Raw genomic sequence first — 22729 nt, 5'->3', positions numbered from 1 at the left:
CCAGCCACCACCATTTCTTCCCCACCCGCGAGAAAATCCAAGAAAGTTGTGCACGAGGAACAATAGAGGCCAGCCAGATGCAGGTTGAGTCACCAACAACAGTGCTGTCAACTGCTCCACCGCAGCCAAATTCTGTGACGAAGCCAGTGATGGGCCCGAGCGATTTTCTGAAGCTTGTGGACCAATCGAATGCCTTCACCCAGGACCCTAACCTGGCACACACACTGGAACCAATGTGCCACTTAATGTATTTTTGGTGTAATCCGACCAAGACACTGAATGACACAATAAGAGCACCACGGGTTTTGTGAGTCTTAGCGGCTAGCTTTAATGCCGCACCGCACATTCTTAACTTAGGCTCTGTCATTAATCTTAGCCCTGTAGACAGTAGATTAATTACCCTCATTTATTGGAATGCACGAATCATTAGAAATAACAATCTAGATTGCAGATCATTTAATTAAATATAATAATAAAGTTGCGCCAGTTAATAAATCTCATTTGATTACAGCCGATTGCCTCACGATCTTAAATTACAATGTTTATAGGCGCGAACCTAATACTAGAAGCGGTGGGGTTGCCTTAGTGGTCCACAAAAGTATAAAACGGAATATAAATTACTACAATTTAACCAATTAGAATCAGTTGGTATAAATATTGCAATTAATAATCAGCAAAAAGTTATTTGAGTGTTGATGCTATTGCTTCTTTAACACGTGAAGTCTGGTTTGAGGGTGCATTCCGCCAGTGGGAAATGGTACTGGCGGGGTGGGGACCGGGCTTAACTGTTGCAGGCGGTCCGACGTTAGTCTATAGTGTTCCTGGTTTGTTTCAAACAAAAGGAAATAAAGATACCTAGCCAAATCAACAAGTGTTAATCGTAATATTTAAGTTTGATTACAACTGGAAACTAAAGTATTTATATAAAAAATAGTATATTAACTTATAAATTTGATAACAATTGCTTAAAAGTACATTTGAAAATATTGCTTCATAATAATAATATATGCGTCATTTGTTTGATGGAAACAAACAAAAAGTTAACGTTCCTTTAGAATATTCTCTATTCATTTAAAAACACAAATTTAAATCGTTATTATCATAATCATATTCAACTAATTTTTCTTGCTTAAAATTTTTAGGTTATTTATTTTAAATATCGGCTCACACTATTGTGCGGCCATTTTGGTCTGTACTAAACAAAATAAGCTAATGGAAAGAAATGGCTCGTTTAAAGTTTGAAATCTAACTTAAACATGAGTTAATATTTGTTTAATTCCCATTCCGTTCAAACTAAGTTTAAGTGTTGGTAAGCTCTGCTTAAAAACTTAAATGGTTGTGGTCATGGCCCTAGAACAACAGCTATTTAATCAATAATAAACGGCAGTATTGTATAATTGGCTCATAAATGGGCCTTACAAGTGAGAAGCTAAAATAGTGACCGTACGAAGTTAGTCAACACCGTTATTAGTGGGAAGAATAAAACTTACTGTTGTAGTTCTTAATTTTCCTCAAAGATAGCGCCACTATCGCGCGCTTGCGCTCTTTTCTACTGTCACTTTTCACAGGAACAGCTGAAGGTAGCTGTGCAGGTGTGCAGCTGTGCGGGCGACTGCAGCGGCTGTTGCCGAGGTGATTCGTACGTGTAAATTTGTCAACAATAATTTACGAGTTTTAAATTTTGAATCTCGAATATCTTAGACTTTTAGTTGCATGCTTTTAGAGATAACAATATTCTCCGGAATGTTTTTTAATAATAGCGGGTTGACAGAAGAATTGTGAATTTCTATTCTACTTATTTGATATCTGTGTATCCTGAAACGTGATAGATCAGGTAAGTTAATCAGTGTTATTAAATGAGGTAGAATCTGAGACCTATATATTATTGATGAAGTGCTAGATATGTGCGTAGGTACCTAAATTCCTTAGGTACGTTTTATTCGAATGCGAATTTTTAGTGCGTTCACGTTGACTTGTTTGCCTGGTTTATTCACCTATCCACTTGACGTCATGAGCAGGCACCTCGGCTGGTGAAATCCTGAAGTAGGTCGGTCGTAAATCGTTTGTACAGCGCGATAGCACTAAAAACATCCCGTTATATAAGACAGTCTCCGCAAGTGCTTTTGAGAGAAAGATTCGCTTCGGTTAACAACGACGGCAGCGGTGACTACGCCCTTGAACCCACGGCTTTTCAAAACTGTGAGCGATGATGCAAAACGAAAGCACCATTCACGGCAAATGTCACGCATCAGCGACTGCTTTTGTCTCGCCTCACTGTTTAGTGCATTGAAGTCTCTTGTTTCACGCTCGACGCCCAAAATTTTATAACGACGGGAAATCTCTCGCGATTTCTGAACTTTTTAAAAATGTTTTTAGTATCGACAGGAAATTCCAATCACGATTTCTCGAACTTGTTTTATCGTGGTTTACTACATACGGGAAATGCCAACCGCGATTTCTCAAACTTTTTTATGTGATATATATATATATATATATATATATATATATATATATATATATATATATATATATATATATATAGTACAGACATGTAATGCCAATGCAGTCAAGTCGGTTGCCTTTTAAAGTGTATTATTTCTTAATTGTAAACATCCAGCACTCGTTTAATATAAAACTGTCATTTGGTATAAATGTTCGGATTAATTCTTTGCAAATATTTTAGTGTTTCGACCATTACCACATCCTTTTGCAAGGAAAGCTTTGAAGTTTCGTTTGGTTACTAGCTACCCACAATGTTTTTTTTTGTTTTTTTAATTAAATGTGTTTAATAGACTTACATATAAAACAAGGATAATTGTAGGAATAAATCGTTGTACAGGCTAAGTTATGATTCCAGTATAATTCCTGAAGTAAAGTTTTATCATTAAAATTGTATTTCTGGATACAATAACACTAGTAGGGAAAAAAAATGTTCCAGCATTTTTATGGAACACACGTTTTAAATTGTCTTTCTAACGTACCTAGAACATTACAAATAAACAGAATAAATATTTAAATGTGGATATTAACCTGGGTGTGTACATATATTGCAAATTCCTTTACTGCGTTTCGTACACATTTTCGAAATTAAATTTCTTTTCATGGTGGTTGAGTGGGCCCGACTCCTACCAAGGTGATCCGGGTTTGATTTGCAGCTGTATCCAGGGGCGCAGCCAGGGGGGGGGGGGGTTAGGGGTTCAACCCCCCCCCCCCCTTAGCACCAAATCTTTAATTAATTTCTTATTCATCACTCAAACAAATTTCATATTAAAATTAATAAAAATTTTACCATTACAATATTTAAATTTAAGTACCGAAAACTGCTAAAATAGCACTATTTTACACCTTAAAATCCAAATTTTCCCGGGGGAGGACCCCCGGACCCCCCGCTTTAATACAGGGGGGGGGGGGGCATGCTTCTTAACACCCCCCATACACAAATCCTGGCTACGCCACTGGCTGTATCAAATATGATTTTTCGTCCGTGAGATGCGTGGTGGACTTTGTGAGCCGGTGGGTTTTCTCGGAGTACTCCAATTTCCTCACCCACTGCATTCCGTCAGTACTCTATTCTTATCACCCCTCATCGTCTAACGACCTGATGTTGAAGGCCGCATGGTCGAACAACATTGGGGACGCTAAGGACGACTGGCTCGCGCACCACACGTATCTACGCCTATATATTCAAGGCTTTAAATTAACGTGCGGTCTTCGTGTCGGTAAGTGCCTCTGCGGGGCTTTTAATTGCGTGATCCTATAATTTTAATGGAGAAATATCAAAGCTATTTTTTTTTCCCTGCACTCCCGTATAGGTACTACTTAAAATACGGTGCATGAAATTTTTCGTACCCTAAAACGTCCGTGAAAATACTCGTTTTAGCATTTGTTCATTCTCAAAAAATACACGTCAAAAGCAAAACTATATTTGTATAGGTAAGTGCAATGACTTAAATGTTGTTATAAATCAGACAACTTAAATAAATCTTTAACGATTTATATTGATACAAATTGTATAATATTTGAACAGTGTGTATAAATATTCTGACAGTATTGTTCATAGAATGCTCATGATGGATAATATTTTAACATAAACTTATTGAGACTGTCATAAACGACCGCGAATTTCTTTCATTATAGTTGCGTGTCGCGTCTTTATATCATGCGTTTCTTGCAAACCTATATTTATGATAATACATAGACACCAAATCAGACGTATTAAATTATACCGAATAATTTAACCCTGAAAATAGTCTGGGTCATCATATTTTGTATTTGAATTTATTTGTAACTAATAAAAAATAATTAGAAATTTTGTGCAGTTTTTAGCTTTACTTCCATGATAAAGCATAAACGATCTGAAATAAAAAATACAGTAGGTAGTTTATTATTCACTCCTAAATTTGTTAATTATATTAATAATTACTTGAAGACGTTTCACTAGTTGGATCGTTTGGACCTGTTTTTATCACGAGCGGCTGTGAACTATGATACTGTTTGTTGTCACGCTTCGGCTTTACTTGAGACCTTGAGAGGATAATTTATACAGAATTTGTGCGAATTGCTAATCATGCATCAAAAATTGTTTTTGTTAACTTCTTATAAATGCTCAGCTGTCAAATTCTGTATGTACTTCTCAAAAACCCTCACCTTATATTGTTTAGAAATGCCTACAGGCATTTCTCTGAATATCATTATACTCAAACGACTGTAAATCAGTTATATTTGACTGCGAATTTGTTAACACTAACTAGTCTGTATTTATAATATCACCTTGAAGTTAAAAACGGTTCACAAATCCGTGGCTTCTGGATGTTCGAACCCGGTAGTTCACGGTAGGGATGAAATACCGAAAAATGGCCCCTACGACTTGTAGTACCATCCACTGAAAAATAAAAAGTCTAACAGAACGTAGAACGCTTATTTTTTCTTTACTATACGTTTCGTAGAACTTAAGACTGCTGAATATGTGATCTTGATGAGCAACAATCAGCAGAAATGTCTACCCATTGACAAGGCTGTACCAATTAAGATTTGAAGTCTCATTGTGTATTCATTGGTTGTTATTTTAGGCATTTAGCTGCGTAGTAAGTTGCCACAGTATCCAGGCGGCTGGGCACGTATCAGAAATTTCTCAGCTGGACATAATTATGAAAAAAAATATAGATTTATTAAGCGTGAAATCAGCTCTGTAGCAAGTAACAGTATAAACACAATTCGTAAAATTAAAAACGCTCATACACTCAGTAGACTATCATCGCATGTCGGGAAGCTAAATTCCTTGTCCAAAGTTGGAAGGCTAGTGATGAGTAATAAAAAAAAGTTGGTTGTCTGTAAAGTCGGTTTACGGACGATAGTTTAACGTGACAACGTCGTAACAAAACATTGATGAAATGATTGCATACTTTTATGAATAAAATTGAATCATTTTTATTTTAATAATAAAAGAATAAATACTTGAAATTATACTAGTAATCAGATTTTTAAAATGCAAGAATAATTAACCTTTATTGCAGAAATTGTTGTTGTAATAAGCAATGAAAACCACATTAACTGTTCACTTCACTTTATAAACAGTCAACGAAACAGTTCACGTGTAGATGACTTGTAATTATTTTAAAAAACTGGCGTTTAGTTATAAAGTTTAAGTATAATTATGAACAAGTTTTCATATAAACTGTAATCAAATATCTATCATCAATTATATGAATCACCATAATTTTTTAGTCAATTGTAACATAACCTATTATTACTGCACTCGCCGACAGCGAAACGGAACACAGCGTAACGGAACAATGAGCGTAACGGTACACAGCGTAACGGAAATATAAGCTGAACGGGACACAGCGTAACGGAACCATGTGCGTAACGGGACACTTTTTCGTGCGTGCAGCCGGCGTTCATCGATTTATTAACGTTGTCACGTCAAAAGAGAGAGAGAGAGAGAGAGAGAGAGAGAGAGAGAGAGAGAAAGCTCGGCGATGTGCTGATACACCGGCTCAATATATTACTATTTATTGATAATTTATTTAATTTTCTGAACCGTTTTACGTTTTTAAATGCGCCAGTATTGTACTCAACTTACAGACACTCTAAAATCATCCTACTCTATGACGTCAAGTGGAGGTTGTAGAAAGCAGTGAACGAACTTTTGACTTGTTTATAAATTATAAAAAGTAACTGCACCAGCAATTGTTATTTTAAAAAAAAACCAGTAAATTGCAGATATTTTTCCGCTTTGAGTTAAGTGTGAATTTGTGATTGTTACGCTTGGCGCCGTGGCGCCAGAGCAACGTGCCAATCAGAAGGCAACATTTTGAACCAAACGGTAGAGAGAAACTTTATGTAAAAAAAAAATCTTCTTAAATCGAGTACCAAAATGGCGCAATGTGCGTGAGGAGCACCGTAATAATTGGAGAGTGTTAATAGAGATACCATCCATCAGGGTGGTCTTTAAAGTTATTAGCTATTGAGGTAATACGGGCAGTACTAAAAAGTATTGTAGGCTACTTAGATGTGATTTATAAAATATGTGATTACCGTAATCCAGTGACTATACTATTGGCCTCCATTATTGTGACTGTTACAATACGCCAAGCTTATATTCCAAAAAACAGTGTAACTGAGAAGTTTTATTCCAATTTTAAAATAAAACTAAACTGTTATTTAATTTAAACAACATACCATTTGAAGTGTGATAGTAATCATGGGCATAGATCCGGTAAAAAAAAAGGGGGGGGGGGGCTGGAATTAAGAAGCTTGCGCTTCCAAAATCGTGAACTATGTTCTATAGAAAACCTTCTGTGTATTTTAATTATTTAGTTTTCTGCTTATTGCATGCATATAGGCCAAATATACAACATACTATCCAGAGATTACTTGTGTTGGTTAACCTTAAGCGCAAAACTCTCGCTCCACCCCCCTCCTCCTTCATCGAGAATTTCCGTATGTCCCTTTGCGAATCCTACAGATTTGCGTCCCTGGTAGCAATATTTAAACTCACACACTGACATAAAATTAAGATTGTCATTTGTAATCTCAGTGATCCTGGCTGTACGTTTCCCGTGTTCACCGTATTATTTGTCTGTCTCTCTCGCTGGCAGCAAGTTTATATGAGACGGAGACACTCAACCAGGGCTGCGTCGAGAGAAAATTATGGTCCATGTGCCAAATAACATTTGCTTTTTAAAACCTCACAAATTAAAAAGAAATTTTAAGACTGTTAGCGTTATCGGCCATTGACTGTAAACATGATCTGCGGGAATCGCCTCTAAAGCTGGAATCACAATGCCACGACGAACACGACACGACAAACCCGACAAATCGTCAGCGTTCCAGCACGACAGATTTAATAGCGTAGGGTCACAATACCACGACAACATTGACCCAACGATTTCTGATCTAGCCGTGCCCTCAGCGTGTGCTGAGATACAACTCTGATATCTTTGAGCAGTTTTCAATTCGCGGGGTTTTATTTTTTCTGAAGCTCTGCACACCGTATGTGTGCCCGGGTAGGCGGGGGCCTTCATAGCTCATATCTCCAATAAGCTCAAGTGTAAAACTAAAAGAGTAGTAGAATAAACGGTACCGTCTTTTCTCCGGACAACACTCATAAGTAGAGCCACGGAATTTTCGCACATTCATTTAGTCGCAAGCTAGAATGCAAACCTCCACACTATCACACCGTGTTCATGATTGGAACGCAGTTATCTGGACACGCCCCTCTACGACCGTGAGCCAACGATGTCCAGATAGGAGAGAAGTAAGCGAATCAGGTAGTGCCAAATAACAAGGATAAAATGTTCTCTTTATGAAATCAACCAATGGGAAAGTAAACATGGGTCGAGCACACCTATAACTTTGAATTCTATCCAGAGCCCAGAGGAATTCGCGAAATTGCCGGGACTCTACTCATAAGAAGAAAGCCTGTGTGCGCCACTTCACTCACATACACACACACACACACACTCTCTCTCTCTCTCTCTCTCTCTCTCGCTGGACGCGCCAGCAAACACATGGCGTGCTCGGTTAGCACACAATGGGTTGTAAAATGTGCGCTGCGCCAACCAGCGGAGCAGATAAAGGCGGAGGCGATAAACCCGCCGTCTACTGTCCCCGGATCACGTTGCCGTTTCCGGCTCTTCACGGGAGGCTGCCTGCACTGCCGTGTCACGTCCAGGCGCCGATAGCCGGGGGCACGCAGTAGCCCAGCTGAAGCCATGTGAAGGAAGGGATGCCCAGTGACAGCCCTACTCTTTGCGGGGCCCTTACATGTTTTGGAGAAGAGCATTACCCGTGTGTGTGTGAGAGAGGTGGAAATGAAATAGCACTCAGAGAAAAACAAGTTGTAAGTTAAATAAAAAAAGTTTTCAATCCAAACTGGAAGATGGATCCAAATTAAATATCTTGTCTGAAAATTAATTGTACGTGAACGTGTTTAATAGATTACCTAAGCGAATGTAGCAAACATTGTGGTATGTTAATATAGGGAAGTCGTCGAAAATCCGCGAGACAAGTAGTGGTGCTCAGCAATCCTGGCGGCATGAGCTGTACTTGGCGTTGCAAAAAAAAATGTTGTTAGTACGAGATATTTTTTTGTTTTTATTTCCTTTAATTGCTATTTACTGCGTGGTACAAACGAATGCATTATAAGTGTGTGGAATTTTGGCTACCTGCCATTAAATTTCCCGAGGATTGCTTGTAAGAAATGTAAGTAGTAAATTAATCATCGTTCAGGATTTTTTTTTTTTTGCTCGCCGAGAGAAAGAACTGGAGTTAGTTATCATCATTGCCAAACAATGTTTTGGTCCGAGAAAAAGTGTGCTCATGTTCAGGGCCGGTGCAAGGTAAATTGGCGCCCTAGGCGAAAAACCTTAATTCCCCCCCCCCCCCCGGGCCGGACACCCCAAAAAAAAATTTCTTTGCCTCAAAATACATCACGTAAGCCTAAGATTTTGTCAACAATCAGATGTAAGCAGGCTTGTGTGTGTGTTTTTTTTTTTACTTTTTTACTTATTACAAATCATAAACAGGTCACCGTGGACTTTAAATAATTACTTATATCAATATAAACATTCCAAACTGTTACAAAAATCCATTTTCATCTAGTTTCAATAATCGTTAAACATATCAGCTGTTATGTGTCGTGCTGCGCCGCCCCCAGCTACTTGGCGCCCTAGGCGGTTGCCTAGTTCGCCTATATGGACGCGCCGGCCCTGCTCTTGTTTCGTAATGGTGCTTTCATTGCACGCACATTGCGCTCGGGAACAGGGAGTGAGAATCTCCTCTCTTTTTTTTTTTTTTGTTCGTGGTCCTCGCCACGTGGCGCGCACGAGACACCTCCGGGAGGCCGTCGGAAATAAACAGAAGCCGTGCCACATCAGCGGCGGGAGGTCTCGTGACGTCACCGCCGCAGTCTGCAGTCGCATCCAGCCGAGAGACGCGACAGACGCGACGAGGGATTCGCGTCTTCGCCCGCGGCGAGAAGACGCGCTCGTGGCTTCAGGAACCCCATTGTTGTTCTGACGTATTTCTGCGGTGTCTCGGTTCGATCAGTGTTGAAGAACCGCTACACCTACTGTACTGCTCGCGAAAATGTATTGTGGCGAGCGTTAAAACAGCGCTATTTAGGTAAGAAAACTGTGATTTTTGAACAATACGTTATTACTACAGATCGGAAATATTCGCGAAATCATTTCGCGATAGGCTAGAATCCAAACTCGTTCACCTTCATGCTGCTTCAGTGATTGGTAGAGACCTGTAAAATTCGCGGATTCATTTCGCGATAGGATAGAGTCCAGATACTTTTGACATTATTTTGCTTCCGTGATTGGGCCACAGTTTATCTGAAGAACTCTGAGCCAATAAAAAATTTTAACAGAAGAATTAGCGAATCACGATCATTCCAGTCAACAGGTGTTACAAGTCGGTAACCAATCAGCAGACGTAATTTGCACGAGTGCATAGAGGATCATGGAGTCTATCCTTTAGGGATTTGAAATCGCGAATTTTACAGGTCTCTAGTGATTGGACAACATTTTACTTTGGGAACCTCTGAGCCAATGAAAAAAAAAAAAAAAAAAAAAAAACTATAACAAAAGAAGTATCGAATCACAAGAATCTCTCTCAACAGGTGTCACGAGTGTGTAGCCAATGAGTAGGTGCATTTTACCCGAGTACGTAAGAGTATCGTGGAGTCTGTCCTAGAGATCATTGAAACCGCGAATTCTTTCCAGACCCTAACGATTGCCATCGGTAGAGACCCGGAAATTACGCGGATTCTATGGTCACCAGTTAGACTGCAAAACTCTATACCTTAGCATTGCTTAGATGGTAGGTAGGTTCACAATTATTCCGCCAGCGCGGGCCAGTCAGATACCAGCTAGCGGAAGAGAGATCGAATCACATCGACACACACAGGAGAGGTTCTGCAGTAAGATATCAGCAAATAGGAAAGAACGTGTGGGCAGCATATACACATGAGTAGTGGTCCTACACTCTGCGGGGCTCTGGGGGATATTTACTTTTGTTGGAGGCCTTCTCCCGGAAAATTTTAAAATTTAGTCTTTCAAACTTTTTTAACCCAACCTGGAACTTAAATTTCGAAGATGGTTTTTGATAATTTATCTCAGGGTGTTTTGATATTATTTCCTAATAAGTAGAGACCTGCAAAATTCGCGGATTCATTTCGTGATATGCTACAATTCAAATAATTATAACTTAGCGCTGCTTCTACCACTGGTTCACTGTTAATCTGGAGCAATGAGGGCCAATTAGAGACTCTCACTCAAAGAAGTGTCGAATCACATACACTCAGTCGAGACGACTCACAAGTCAGCAGCCAATGAACAGGTGGCATTTGCCCGAGTGTGTAGAGTGTAGTAGAGTCTATCCTGGAGGTCACTGAATCCGCGAATTTTGCAGGTCTCTACGGTAATAAATTACCCTGGGGTTAGTTTAATAAATGCTTATGATCAAATTTCCCGTAGAAGCGCGTCATTCGTTATACGTGGCATCAATTCTTTGATTTTTTTTAAAATATGAAATCATGAATTGAAGTAGGTAGTGACCAGCACATTAAATTAAAAGATAGTAAGTTAATTTTCCATTTACCGTTAATGTCCATATTTTTAACAGAACACTAGTCAAGCAAAAAAAACAAACAAATTGAAATGAGAAGCTCCCGACACGACGGAGGAGCGAGTGCGCAGGTCTTGCGCAGGCGCGGTGTGTTGACAATGGACGACGTGACCGGCGCTGACTCACCGCCGGTCGTGGCTTCACGTCACGGTCGCGGCCCGTTGTGACGACACAGTGGCGTGACCGGAAGTGCCTGCACAAGGGGAACGGCGTGTGTTCCGAAACTACTTTTTATTTCATTTTAAAACATTTTTTTTACGTGTTACATCTTAGCACTCGGTATTCGGCATTTGGTAGGATTAATTAAACGAGAATGAAGCTAAGTCAAATGAACGGAAAGTGTAAAGACGGTGCTGCCATCTGTGGATGTTTCTGAAATCTCGAAAATATGGCGGATCCGCGTGATTCATCCGTATATATTGCTTTCGTGAACATTTGCAGAATTTACACCCAGCATAGGTATTACAAAAAAAACTTTATAACATAATCCTTTGATACTTAATGCTATAATTTATAGTCATAAAAGGAAATAATGACAACTTAAAAAAATTTAGAATCCTGGCATTACAATTTTGACAACCCTTAGTTAACATTGAAATGTAGAGATAGCGCAGTATTCATCATACTGTAGAAACACAACAAATTGTTAGTATGCCATAAAAAGTTAAATTTTGTGTTGTAAATTTTAATTTTAAATCTTAAATGTTGAATCAACTCAGTAAGACTAAGGTTTGTTTGTAGGAAGTATTTACAGACTGATTTCAGTCTTTTAAGCAAAAACAAATATATAAACATATACTTAGTGTTATAATATGTGTTTTAAAATTTTCCAGGTTAGTATTTTATTTTTAAGTATTCTACGTTAAATTTTGTGTCCAAGTTTCATATTGTAAGTGTATTTGCAAAACAAAAACACATAAAATTTTCAAGTCTTTTCCACTTTTATTGGAGCCATTTCATACACAATTTAAAATTTCGGTCTGCAAATGGAATGATTCTATAGTCGACGTAGGTGCTCCGGTAGCAAATTCTAGCGGCAGGTGCAGAAACTAAATGTGATTCGCATCAAGAAATAATGTAGTTGAAAACACATTTTGCATTAATACGAATCACACTCAGCATTATTTTAAAGCATTCTACGATAACTTTTTGTGTCCGTGTTTCATATTATAAGTGTATCGAGTTTAGATGTAACACATGTCTGGCAAGTACTGAAAGACTCGCTTTTTTTTATTATTAGATATCTTGCTTGGGCAGCGAAAGTGATCTATCACATCAGGCAGCAGTTTTCTTGACTGTAAGAGGAACTCTCCCTTTGATTCCAAACTTCCTCACCACTTAGAGAACTGGAGGAAACATGCTTAATAAACGTTAAATGCTGTCAGTTTTAGTTTTTTCTGTGAAATATTCTTTTATTGCTTGCACAAGTTTTTTTTTTTTTTTTTTTTTTTTTTTAGAAAAATTTAAATTCATTAAAATACCTATCTCTTGTTTTTGAAATTAAATTGGCTTAAATATTACACCATAAAATATAGTTTCCATTAACTAAATTGTAAGAGTGCAGCAGATAAATCTCTCTCATCCAAATGCAGTTTACTACATGCCTCAGTGGGAGCAGCATCTGCACCCCTTGCAGGTAGGACTGGTTTGGTGCGGCCTCCTGAGGCATCGGGAAGTGGATACACCATTGCCATTTCATCGTATCTTGGAGGTGTTACGAGAAGGGCTACAACGAGGGGCTGAGGCAACAACATTCATCGACTTATAATTCACTTTTTTGCAGTTCATAAAGTCAATTTGTGGAGCAACAATTTATTAAGTATCCAAAAAAAAAAAATTATAATTGTCACAGATCCTGCTCTTTGTACTATCATTGTAGTATTACAAATGCAGAAGATATGGAGTACAGAACTACTCAAAAGTTCTTTGAATTAATGAGTTACGTGTAACACAGTCTAACACAAGTCTAGTCAGTGGTCATTGTTCAGTTCAGTCAGCATCATTGCCACCAGAACCCCTTTAACCCATTCAGCTAACTTGTGGTTGACTCAGGGGCGCAACAACAAGGGGGGGGGGGGGGGGAGGGTATTTTGCCCCCCCCCTCTGAAACCTTGAAGTGGGGGCAAACGGGGACAAAGAAAGTGCTGTGTAATCAATTTTTAGGTAATAAAACTGCTTAAATAGCACCATTTTCCACCTTGAAGTACAAATTTTCCCGGGGGAGGACCCTCGGACCCCCCGCTTCAATAGGGGGGATAGATGATTCTTTATAAAAAGGTATATTGCCCCCCCTTTGGAAATTTAGTTGTTACGCCCCTGCGCAAGACTGTCACATCTATAGGACCCCTCAGAAAACCCAGAGAGCCTCTGACCCGGTCGAAGCGCGTGCAGCTTCTTCTAGCTGTCCAGACCAGCACCAGAGCTGCGTCATCGCTCACCGTGTCCGCCCCCTCGAAGGAGTAGGGACTCCTCAAGACGTGCTCTTGGCGGTCAGAGCCACCACACGAGTGCAGCAGCAACCGTTCGGACGTCGCCCGACGGTCCCGTGTGCCGGGTTGTCTCGCAGGCTGGACGATGGACACCGCGTGCAGGGGCGTCCTCCTGGCGCTCGCGGCCGGGGCGGCGGTGGTGTGGGGCAAGACGAGCCCCGAGGAGTGCGGCCCGGCGTTCCGCGGCAAGTGCCTGTGCGGGGTCGACGACTACCAGGACCGGCTGCGCCAGTACATCGTCAACTGCTCCGGCACCGGCTTCAAGGACACCTCCGTGCTGCAGCATCTGCCCGCCCAGGTCCAGGTCGGTTTCACGGGGCCAAGGGAAGTGGTTACCGGAGAGTTTTGGTGTACCTCCCAGTTGATTGGGGATTCAGATAGTCAATACAATAAGTAATTGCCCTTTAGGCTACTTAAAAATATTTCTGACGTCTTGAAAAGTAATCTTTTTATATCGCCAGCTATATTTAGTAGTTGAGGATATCGGGAAAAATCGCCCTAATTTCTGCTCCTATAGGACCCCGCACTGAGTAGAGGGCTGGAAAATTCTTTGGTAAGATCAAATGAAATCAATTCTATGCTTCTAAGCCAATTTATATTACAACTATCTAGAAATATGTTTCTCAGTTCTCTACAGTGTACAGGCTCGTCGTTGAGAAACTAAGAGCAAGGAGGGGGGGGGGGGGGGCAAATAAACCCAATATTTAAAAAAAATCTACAGATGCAAATGTTACTGCCCATAACTACTGTACTTGTGACCTGTGCACATACTAGCTTAATTTGTAAAGTTTCTTATGAATTATATTAGCAATTGACTTGTAAATGAATCCCACTACCAGGGTAAACTCATGAATGTATGTAAATCTCAAAACACAACTGGTTCCTCCTCGTTCCTGGGACCCAGGGATTTTCTTACCCCCTCCCCCCCTCTCTTATGTGTCCAGAAGTCAGTGTTTGTATATTACTGTGAAAAGCAGGGAGCCTTTATAAAATTTCAAGAACTGAACTTTTTAATTTAAATAAAGCAACCTTTTGTTTGCCTTAAATCTACCCGTTTTATAGTACTGTACCCCAGAGGTAAAGGCACCATGTTAAAATAATTTTTAATTTTTCAGGAGGGTAAGTTTTTGATTTGTTTTAACTTAACTTCTGGTGTAATAAAAATTACTGTGTGAAACTTGAAAAAAAAAAATACTTGGTATTCTTTATTAGATAAAAAATAATAGTGTCAAGATATTACTTTGATGTTTTAGTTGTGCCAACTCTATATCATAAATAATGGATATTTTATCTCTTACCTTACAGAGTTCTGTGTTGTTAACAGCTTTGAAATAAGTTTACCTTTTTTGCGGTTATTCATTTTTATTTTTCAATTTTAGAATGATATTGTAAAAAAATATTTTTACTTCACATTAAGTTACATGGAGCTGCTTGGAAAGATGATTGTGCAGCTTAAACAGTGTATGAAGAGTGAAAATTTTACAAGTAAACACAATTTGCAGAACTTAATTTTTTTTTGTTATATGATTATTCCAAGTCATGAACATGTTATGTTAATTGCAGAAAAGCAGGAATCCACTGGGCTGAATGGTTTCCAGGTACTGAATAAACTTAAAATGTACTTTATAGGCCTGCGCGGAACCCACTGATGTGCCAAACGGAAATTATTAATTATTTATTATCAATTTCCTAACATCTGTTGTGTCCTGCCAGGATTAACGAATTGAATAGTGTAAATTAACCCTACTAGAATCCAAACTGAAAATATTTCTTTGTGTAACTATTTTATCTGTGGTAAATAAAAGTAGGTGATATCTGTAACAAATGGTAGTGTATTATCAAAGTGTTGTTGTATCGTTGACATAACAATCATATAACATATTTGATTCACAGAATTAATAAGTCACACTATAGTATAAGTAAAATTATTTGCTAATCTAAGATAATTGGAATTCTTTCAGGGGTTTTAGTTACACATCAATCCAAGTGCAAAGTAGTAATCAAGTTCCTAAAATTAATATTTAGGCAAAGATGTAAATCAGTTACTTCAGATCAAAAAAACTAAAAATTATCTCTCCTTTTAAGTTTAGTTCATGTTGAAAGTTACAATAAGCTAAAATAAATTATATATGAGTGTGTGCCGTTTAGTAATCAGACGGTGAGCAAACCTCTGGGTTTCAGTGAAAACATACTACACCAGAATAAACATCCTACTCAATAGTTACTAACTCCAAAATGAATTCCAATCATGTACTACGTCTAAAACTAATACTGGGATCCCGGTATAATATACGATAAATTAAACGACCACTGCACGGCGCGATCAACGGACAGCGACCTCCATCACTCTCGTTACTGGTAGAAACAGTCCTTCGGGCACTCCTCTCGAACGGTCTCCTGGGGCTGGTCATCAGACTGGCTCAAGGACCGTCCTTCTCTGGATACTCCATCATCGAGTTGAAACGTTATTGCACACCTTCCTTCAGTCAGTCATTGTTGGACAGGACAGAAGTAGACTCGGACATCAAACCTTCATTGGATTTGCCGGTTATTCTTTCGCAGGTCAATTTTAGATTATCCTCAAAATTATATATTCCTGGTAAGTTCTTTTCTACACGTCGATATCCACAGCTAATGGTTCAGGACTCGTTGATAATAACTGGTAATTCTTCGTAAATAATTTTATATAAATCCACTTAATTTCTTGCAAATATCAATAAATATTCTCTAATTTTCAGCAATCCAGCATGAGATATTTAATATCATCATATTTCTTATAGTAGATATTTGTAGAATCTAACTTAAAAACGTGCTTACTGACGAACATTCTAAAAGAACATTCTCCTCTATCTTGTTAATAACAACGCGATTCTATAAATTTTGACAAAACATGAACTGTTTGTCCAGAAATTAAGTAATAAAGACTCCTATTCTTTACAAATGCAGAGAAAAAAAATGAATTAAAATAAAATTTAAGGTTTATAAAAATCATAATCATAGACAAAGCAAAATACTTTTCAAATCACACACAATTGCATAGAATAAGCAAACCATAATTTAAACTGATGAAAATGTTAAGCTGAATAAAATAAATAAACTGATTTCTATAAAGTGTAGAAATTACCTTTATAGGCCTAATATAAAATTGAGGTACAAATTTAATTCTTACAACAGTATTGTGCAGAAACAAATGCACAGATAATACTTAAACCACCTAGTTATTATTTTTGTCGAAATTTGAGTTTTTGGATGCAAATACATTTGCTCTCATTTACTATTACATAAAGGTTGTGGAAAATGTAGACATATTTATGCAAACCAAATGCATACGTGTAATTTATGAAAATACAGATATAATTTTCCACTTACCAAGCTGTGACAGTTAACTGTACAAATCCGAAGCAGTCCTCTCACATCGCAGGTGCTGGTTTTCACCGGTAACTCCATCCCGGAGCTGCCGTGGAACGTGTTCGGCACTCTCAACAACCTGAGCGAGCTGCGCGTGGTGGACATGTCCAACAACGGGATCAAGGACATCAAGGGCAAGACCTACCACAGGGTCGCGAACGTGGAGCGGCTGGTCCTCAACAACAACGACCTGACGATATCCGAGTCGGGGGAGGCGCACCACCACCACCCGCGGGTGTTCTCCAACTTCGTCAACCTGATGGAGCTGCACCTGACCGACGCCTTCGCGGACAACGTGACGGGCGACCTGGCCCAGGACCTCCACGACATCTTCGTGAACAGCAACCTCACCAAGGTGAAGAAGCTGCACCTGGAGCAGAACGAGATAAGCGTGTTCAAGGACCCGGACATCTTCTGCGACCTCCCCGGCCTGATGGACCTCCACCTCGGCGACAACCTGCTGCCGGGCATCGGCTTCAACCTGGCGTGCCTGGGCCGCCTGCGCTTCCTGGACCTGGAGGGCAACCGCATATCCGGCCTGAGCGAGGGCGAGCTGGCGATGCTGGACAGCCTGCCCGCCCGCAACCAGTCGGTGGTGGTGGACCTGGGCGACAACCCCCTGCCGTGCGACTGCTCCGTGCGGCGGCTGTACACCTGGCTGCAGACGACGCGCGTGCAGGTGCGCAACAAGGACGCGCTCCGCTGCCGCGGCGGCGTGGTTCAGTGCGAGCCGCGCTCCGACGCCTCGTCGTCCGCGGGGTCCCACTACGTCTCCAACGTCATCCTCGGCCTCATGTTCACCACCGTCGTCCTGCTCGGCGCCGCGGCGGCCTTCGTGTACCGCGCCGAGCTCAACAAGTTCGCACGGCCCATAAAGGACTCTGTTTCCCGCAAAATCCAGTACACGTCCATCGGGAAGCCGGAAGACCAGGAGATGGAGGTGTGAATCCTTAGTTTTACTGCCTGCATGAATTTCGGTAAAAATTTACTAGCAAGTGCCATCCGTTGATAACCTCTAAAATGAGTGATGGATGAATGATTTTATGACTTATGATTTAATTTGAATTGGTGTTTGTGGTGTATTTAATGCATAGCGGAGCCTGATAACTGATAAAGTCGCTTGGTAGCTGTTGGGAAACATTTGCAAGCAACTGAAAGGCTCATTTAAAATGCATGCCTAAGTACTAGTTTGTGTCTTTAACAGTACTGTAGGACTTCTCTTCTTGTGGAAAAAGCTAAACATTTTCCAATTTATACGACATAATGTTGTAATATAATATTTTTTACAGTAATATAACTGCAACAATTCCAGTCATGCAAGTTACCTATGTGAATAAGTTTTAAATTTGGGGTACAATCCACGTAGGCATTTATATAAAAATATAAAAAGTATTTTCAAATGAAAAATTTTTGCTAGCAATTTTATAAACGTGTTATGTATTAATAATTAAAATTTTATTTTTAAGAAAATACTCATTAGAAAATGAAAATGTGTAAATTCAAGCAGGAAAGTTTTTAAGTTCAGCAAGAGTAAGTAAATGGCTGTGTTGAGCCTCTTTTGTTTTCTGGCCTACATCATACGAGTTTGAATGCACAATCATAAAGATAGGAAAACCGTACTCAATTATGAATTAGTATACTTACTTAAAAAAGAAAGAATGCATACTTTAAAAAAGAATTCAGGTGGTCAGGGCAAGTATTGATTGTGTTTGTCAGACATGATAAAAAGAGAAGTATTAATTTAGTTACTTCCTAGCATCCCTTAAGTATGTGATTAAACATTTGAAATTAATTCAAGAATGGTTGTTAAAAATCTCACACCAAAGGAATGTCTGCCGCTTACTTACACAATATTTGTAGAACAAAAAATTCCTGGCCCACTTATTATTTTCAAATTAAATTCCTGAGAAAATATATATGCATAATAGTCATATAGTTTTGCAATACTATAAACTCTACACCTGATTGGTATTTAATTACTGGGTGTTAATCATAGTAAAACGCTGAAGTTGATTTTGTGTGTTCAAACACAAATAATATTTTTAAAAGAAAAAAAAACTTTGATAAATAAGGCATTAAATAGTTTTCAAAATTTGGTACACACACTCATTTTATGTGAGTCAGTGTTGAATGTATCTTTGTAGTATTTTTCTTTCTTGTTAAAAGTTCTCAACAATATTCAATGCAAGAATGCGTGTGTAGCATTTTGATGTAGCCATAAGTGGATGATTTTTTTTTTTTTTTTAAATATTGCATCACTTATCTAGTTAATTCTTAGTTAGTTAATTCTTTTACAATATTTAATCAAAATATAAATTCTATAATGTAATTTTGTATGCATTGCAGTTTTTTTTGTATATGCATTTGTTACAGATTCTCAATATGCAATATTTGCTGCTATTTCTGAATTATCGTTTCAGTGTATGATAACTACAATTTTTATCACTTTCTCAATTATTTTAATGCTAAATGTTCATGCTACAATGTGGTATTTTAGTGCATGCAAGTTAAATGTCTGTGAAGCTCATGATAAATTTGTTTGCATGGTCATTTGTAAGATTTTGTGAATTTCACAAGGGTCATTTAGTTTTTTTATGCATCCCTTGATGAATAGAAAACATATTTATTGCTGAACTTTGGAGGTTTTCTCAGTAGAAAATTGTCCACATGATAAAACTTTTTTTTTTGAAAGTTTGTTGGCTTACATTTCCAAGAAATTATTTATTACACCGTTGAAATAAGAATTTTATGTGCTCATAAATACCCATGGACATATTAATAAATTTTCATGATTTTTTTAACGACTGTCAAAGGTTGATGCATTATTATTATCATCTTTATTTTACTGCAAATGTCAGATATTTTATTATAAAGTGTTTTGGTAGTTAATTATGTTTGAAATAGTTCATCACTCATAATTACACAATTTCAGTCAAGAAAAGCATTTGCTCTTAATTGCGATCAAGTTATGCAAGAATTAAAAAACATTTATCATTACCATCATTACGCAGTAACACTGCTTGTTAAGTTCTCTAAAGAGATCCAGCACATAAATGTGTAATGGAACGGTCTTGCGCAACTATAATGATGGGTGTGCTGGTGTCGTGGAAGGTAGGTAGGTAGGTAGATGCTGGGATGTTTGTGTTCTTGCTCGGGAGCTGGTTGCCTGATTGGAAGGGTTCGTAACGTTGGCCAGCATGCGATGCCGTGCATGCTCGTGACTGGTGGCTGTCGAGCGTGGTGCCAAGCACACTCTCAAATGCTCTCCGATTATTGCAGGTGATCAAGATTCGTAGCGACCCCACACCCGTCCCAGTCTGAGCCGACACCAGCACGCAGACTTAAAAAAAAATAAAGGTAGCTCGTAAAAGAGTGCACAATGAAATTTGGCTGTGGAAATGGATTACCTATTTGAGGTAATGTTTTTTTTTATGTATGTGAAAAAAATTGCCCCAAATAACTCAAGTGGTGTTTGTGTTTGACCGCTGCAGCCTCTTGGCTAAGCCTCGTTATCGTCTTCCACACTCCATTCCATCAAGACTGATAACCTTGAATGTTCGTCGATAGGGGGGGGGGGGGGGGGAAGACAATAGGCTTATACATAGCTAATTGAATATGTAATTAATGCATTTCAAGTAAAACTGTAACTTTAATTATTTATTTCTATTGACTAAAAACATTGTGAAATGGCACTGAGACATTTTTTACTATGGAATATTTAATATATATTATATTACATATATAATCATGTTAATGCACTAACATCCTGGAAGACTTAAAACTGGGTGATATCAGAATGATTGATAATTAACAAGATCAGCAAATGTTCTTATAATTTACATTGTTAATTTAACACTATTCAGTAACATTATGTTGTAGAAAATTACCCTGAAAGATATAGTACATTAGGTAATCAATGTAAATTTTTAATCTGAAAAAAAAAAAAAATTGGATAAAGGTTTTATATAAATAGAGAAGTGAGTCTTTTAGTACTCGCTGGTAATGTGCAACATCTAACCTCGGTAATACGCAATCCTGGTTACTGAGTAAAGTTATAAACATTTTTTTTTACTCTTATGTAATTTTTCCTCACACTTACGCTGCCTATCTTATCACTCCAGGAAATTATGTTTTATAATCAATACATTAATTTTGTAAGTACCAATTTTAAAACAATATCAATTACCGAAATTTATTAATACTTTATAAAAAAAAAATAACTTCCAGGAATGACTTTGTATAGCAAAATAGTAGGTATGATCACAGCATGTATTTTAATACAACACTTAAAAAAATTATTGAATTTATACATATATACATTATTTTTTTTCACGACTTATTTATAATGTATTAGAACAGCCACATAGCAATGTGTCCCACTGTGTAAGACTACTGTTAGTGTAACGAATGATGAACAGCTGCACATTCTCTCTCTTTCACTCTTTCTCTTTGAAAGCCATGGAAATGTTTGCGCTCGCTGACGCACTGCAGCACAAGTGCCAACTGCAGGCAGCACCGAAAAATTGTATGGCGCGCGCTTTTCCCTGCTTCTTCTTACACATTTCTATTGCATTCACGAAATTACTCCCACCAAATGCCATATACAGAGAGCCAAGATGTTACACATAAAAAAAAAAAATCAACCCTAACTTTTTTGTGTATTCTTGCATGGTATCACTGTATCAAAAATGTTTTACAATTGCACCAAATACCAATGCAAATCATCTTCCAAAATGATGTTCCTCTTGGATACTGCATTCTGCTGTTAAAATCAGTACAGTGAAATCTCCTGTAAAAACCTACTAATAAAGTTCTTAATAAAAATATTTTATACTGAACTGTATTAAATGTCAAACACATTGTAGATACTTTTTAGAAAGGTTTCACAATTTGTATTTTTTTTCAAGCTGATCAGTGTTTAGTGCTCAAATGTTTTTAAGTGTACATTCGAGGATAACAAACATTTTATTTATGTAATATTTATTAGAGGTATTGTGGCTAGTGTTTGGTGCTTATAATTTTTAATATGTTGTAGCATTTTAAGTTTTCAGGAGACTATTTGCATTTTTACATTGTCTTATCACTTTTATATGCTTTGTTTTTGTTGCAAGAAATAAAACCTGTGCAAACACTAACTGACAAGTACATTAAAAAATATGTAAATCTTTGGTTAATGCATTTCCTGGCGAACGTGACTTGTACCATTTAGATGTAGTGGCACTGGACTGACAGACATGGCTATAAACACTTGTAAATTGGTGCAAAAAATATATTTTGAACACTATTATATGCAGATGCATTTACATATACATTTATTTGTAATCACAATGTCAAGTAAATTATGGGAAGTTATGACATTTAAAAGTTAAGAAAAATTTTTATATGACAGTTGCAAAAGGGTAAAACTAATTGATCTACAACTTAGTAACAGCATTGTGATGAACAATATGAAGCATGGTTAAAATAATGTATGAAGCACATATTGCAGAAAACTTGGAGATAAGTCAACATTTTTAAAATTTGTTTATTTACTAAAACGTAATTTTGTACATAGGCCAGTGTGCTATTTTACCAAGTATAAAATAAATAACTATAACCAGGGAAATAAATCCAGTGATATTAGAAGTTTCTTTTTTAAAGTATTGTATCTTTTTCCTCAATGTTAAAGAATAACATCAGACCAGTGTACTAGAGCA

The 22729-nt window shown here is 38.0% G+C and overlaps 1 protein-coding gene across 1 annotated transcript; it reads left to right on the top strand.

Moving 5' to 3' along the window:
- Window positions 1-1570: 1570 nt before the first annotated feature.
- On the top strand, window positions 1571-22320 carry LOC134532744 (trophoblast glycoprotein). Its single transcript, XM_063369556.1, has 4 exons — window positions 1571-1632; window positions 13703-13929; window positions 17047-17973; window positions 20313-22320. The coding sequence occupies exons 2-4, from the start codon at window positions 13711-13713 to the stop codon at window positions 20352-20354; spliced, it is 1188 nt and encodes a 395-aa protein (XP_063225626.1). The 5' UTR covers window positions 1571-1632; window positions 13703-13710; the 3' UTR covers window positions 20355-22320.
- Window positions 22321-22729: the final 409 nt, after the last annotated feature.

This window comes from Bacillus rossius, chromosome 6, assembly GCF_032445375.1.
Source record: "Bacillus rossius redtenbacheri isolate Brsri chromosome 6, Brsri_v3, whole genome shotgun sequence".
In the NCBI taxonomy this organism is placed as follows: domain Eukaryota; kingdom Metazoa; phylum Arthropoda; class Insecta; order Phasmatodea; family Bacillidae; genus Bacillus; species Bacillus rossius.
Note: the sequence above shows the minus strand (reverse complement) of the source record. Positions and strands in the feature narration are given on the sequence as shown.

Coding starts and splice junctions, on each gene's coding strand:
- LOC134532744 (XM_063369556.1), top strand. CDS start 13,711: ATGGACACCGCGTGCAGGGGCGTCCTCCTGGCGCTCGCGGCCGGGGCG. Junction 13,930..17,046: donor ATCTGCCCGCCCAGGTCCAG/GTCGGTTTCACG, acceptor CTCACATCGCAG/GTGCTGGTTTTCACCGGTAA. Junction 17,974..20,312: donor CGGAAGACCAGGAGATGGAG/GTGTGAATCCTT, acceptor CGATTATTGCAG/GTGATCAAGATTCGTAGCGA.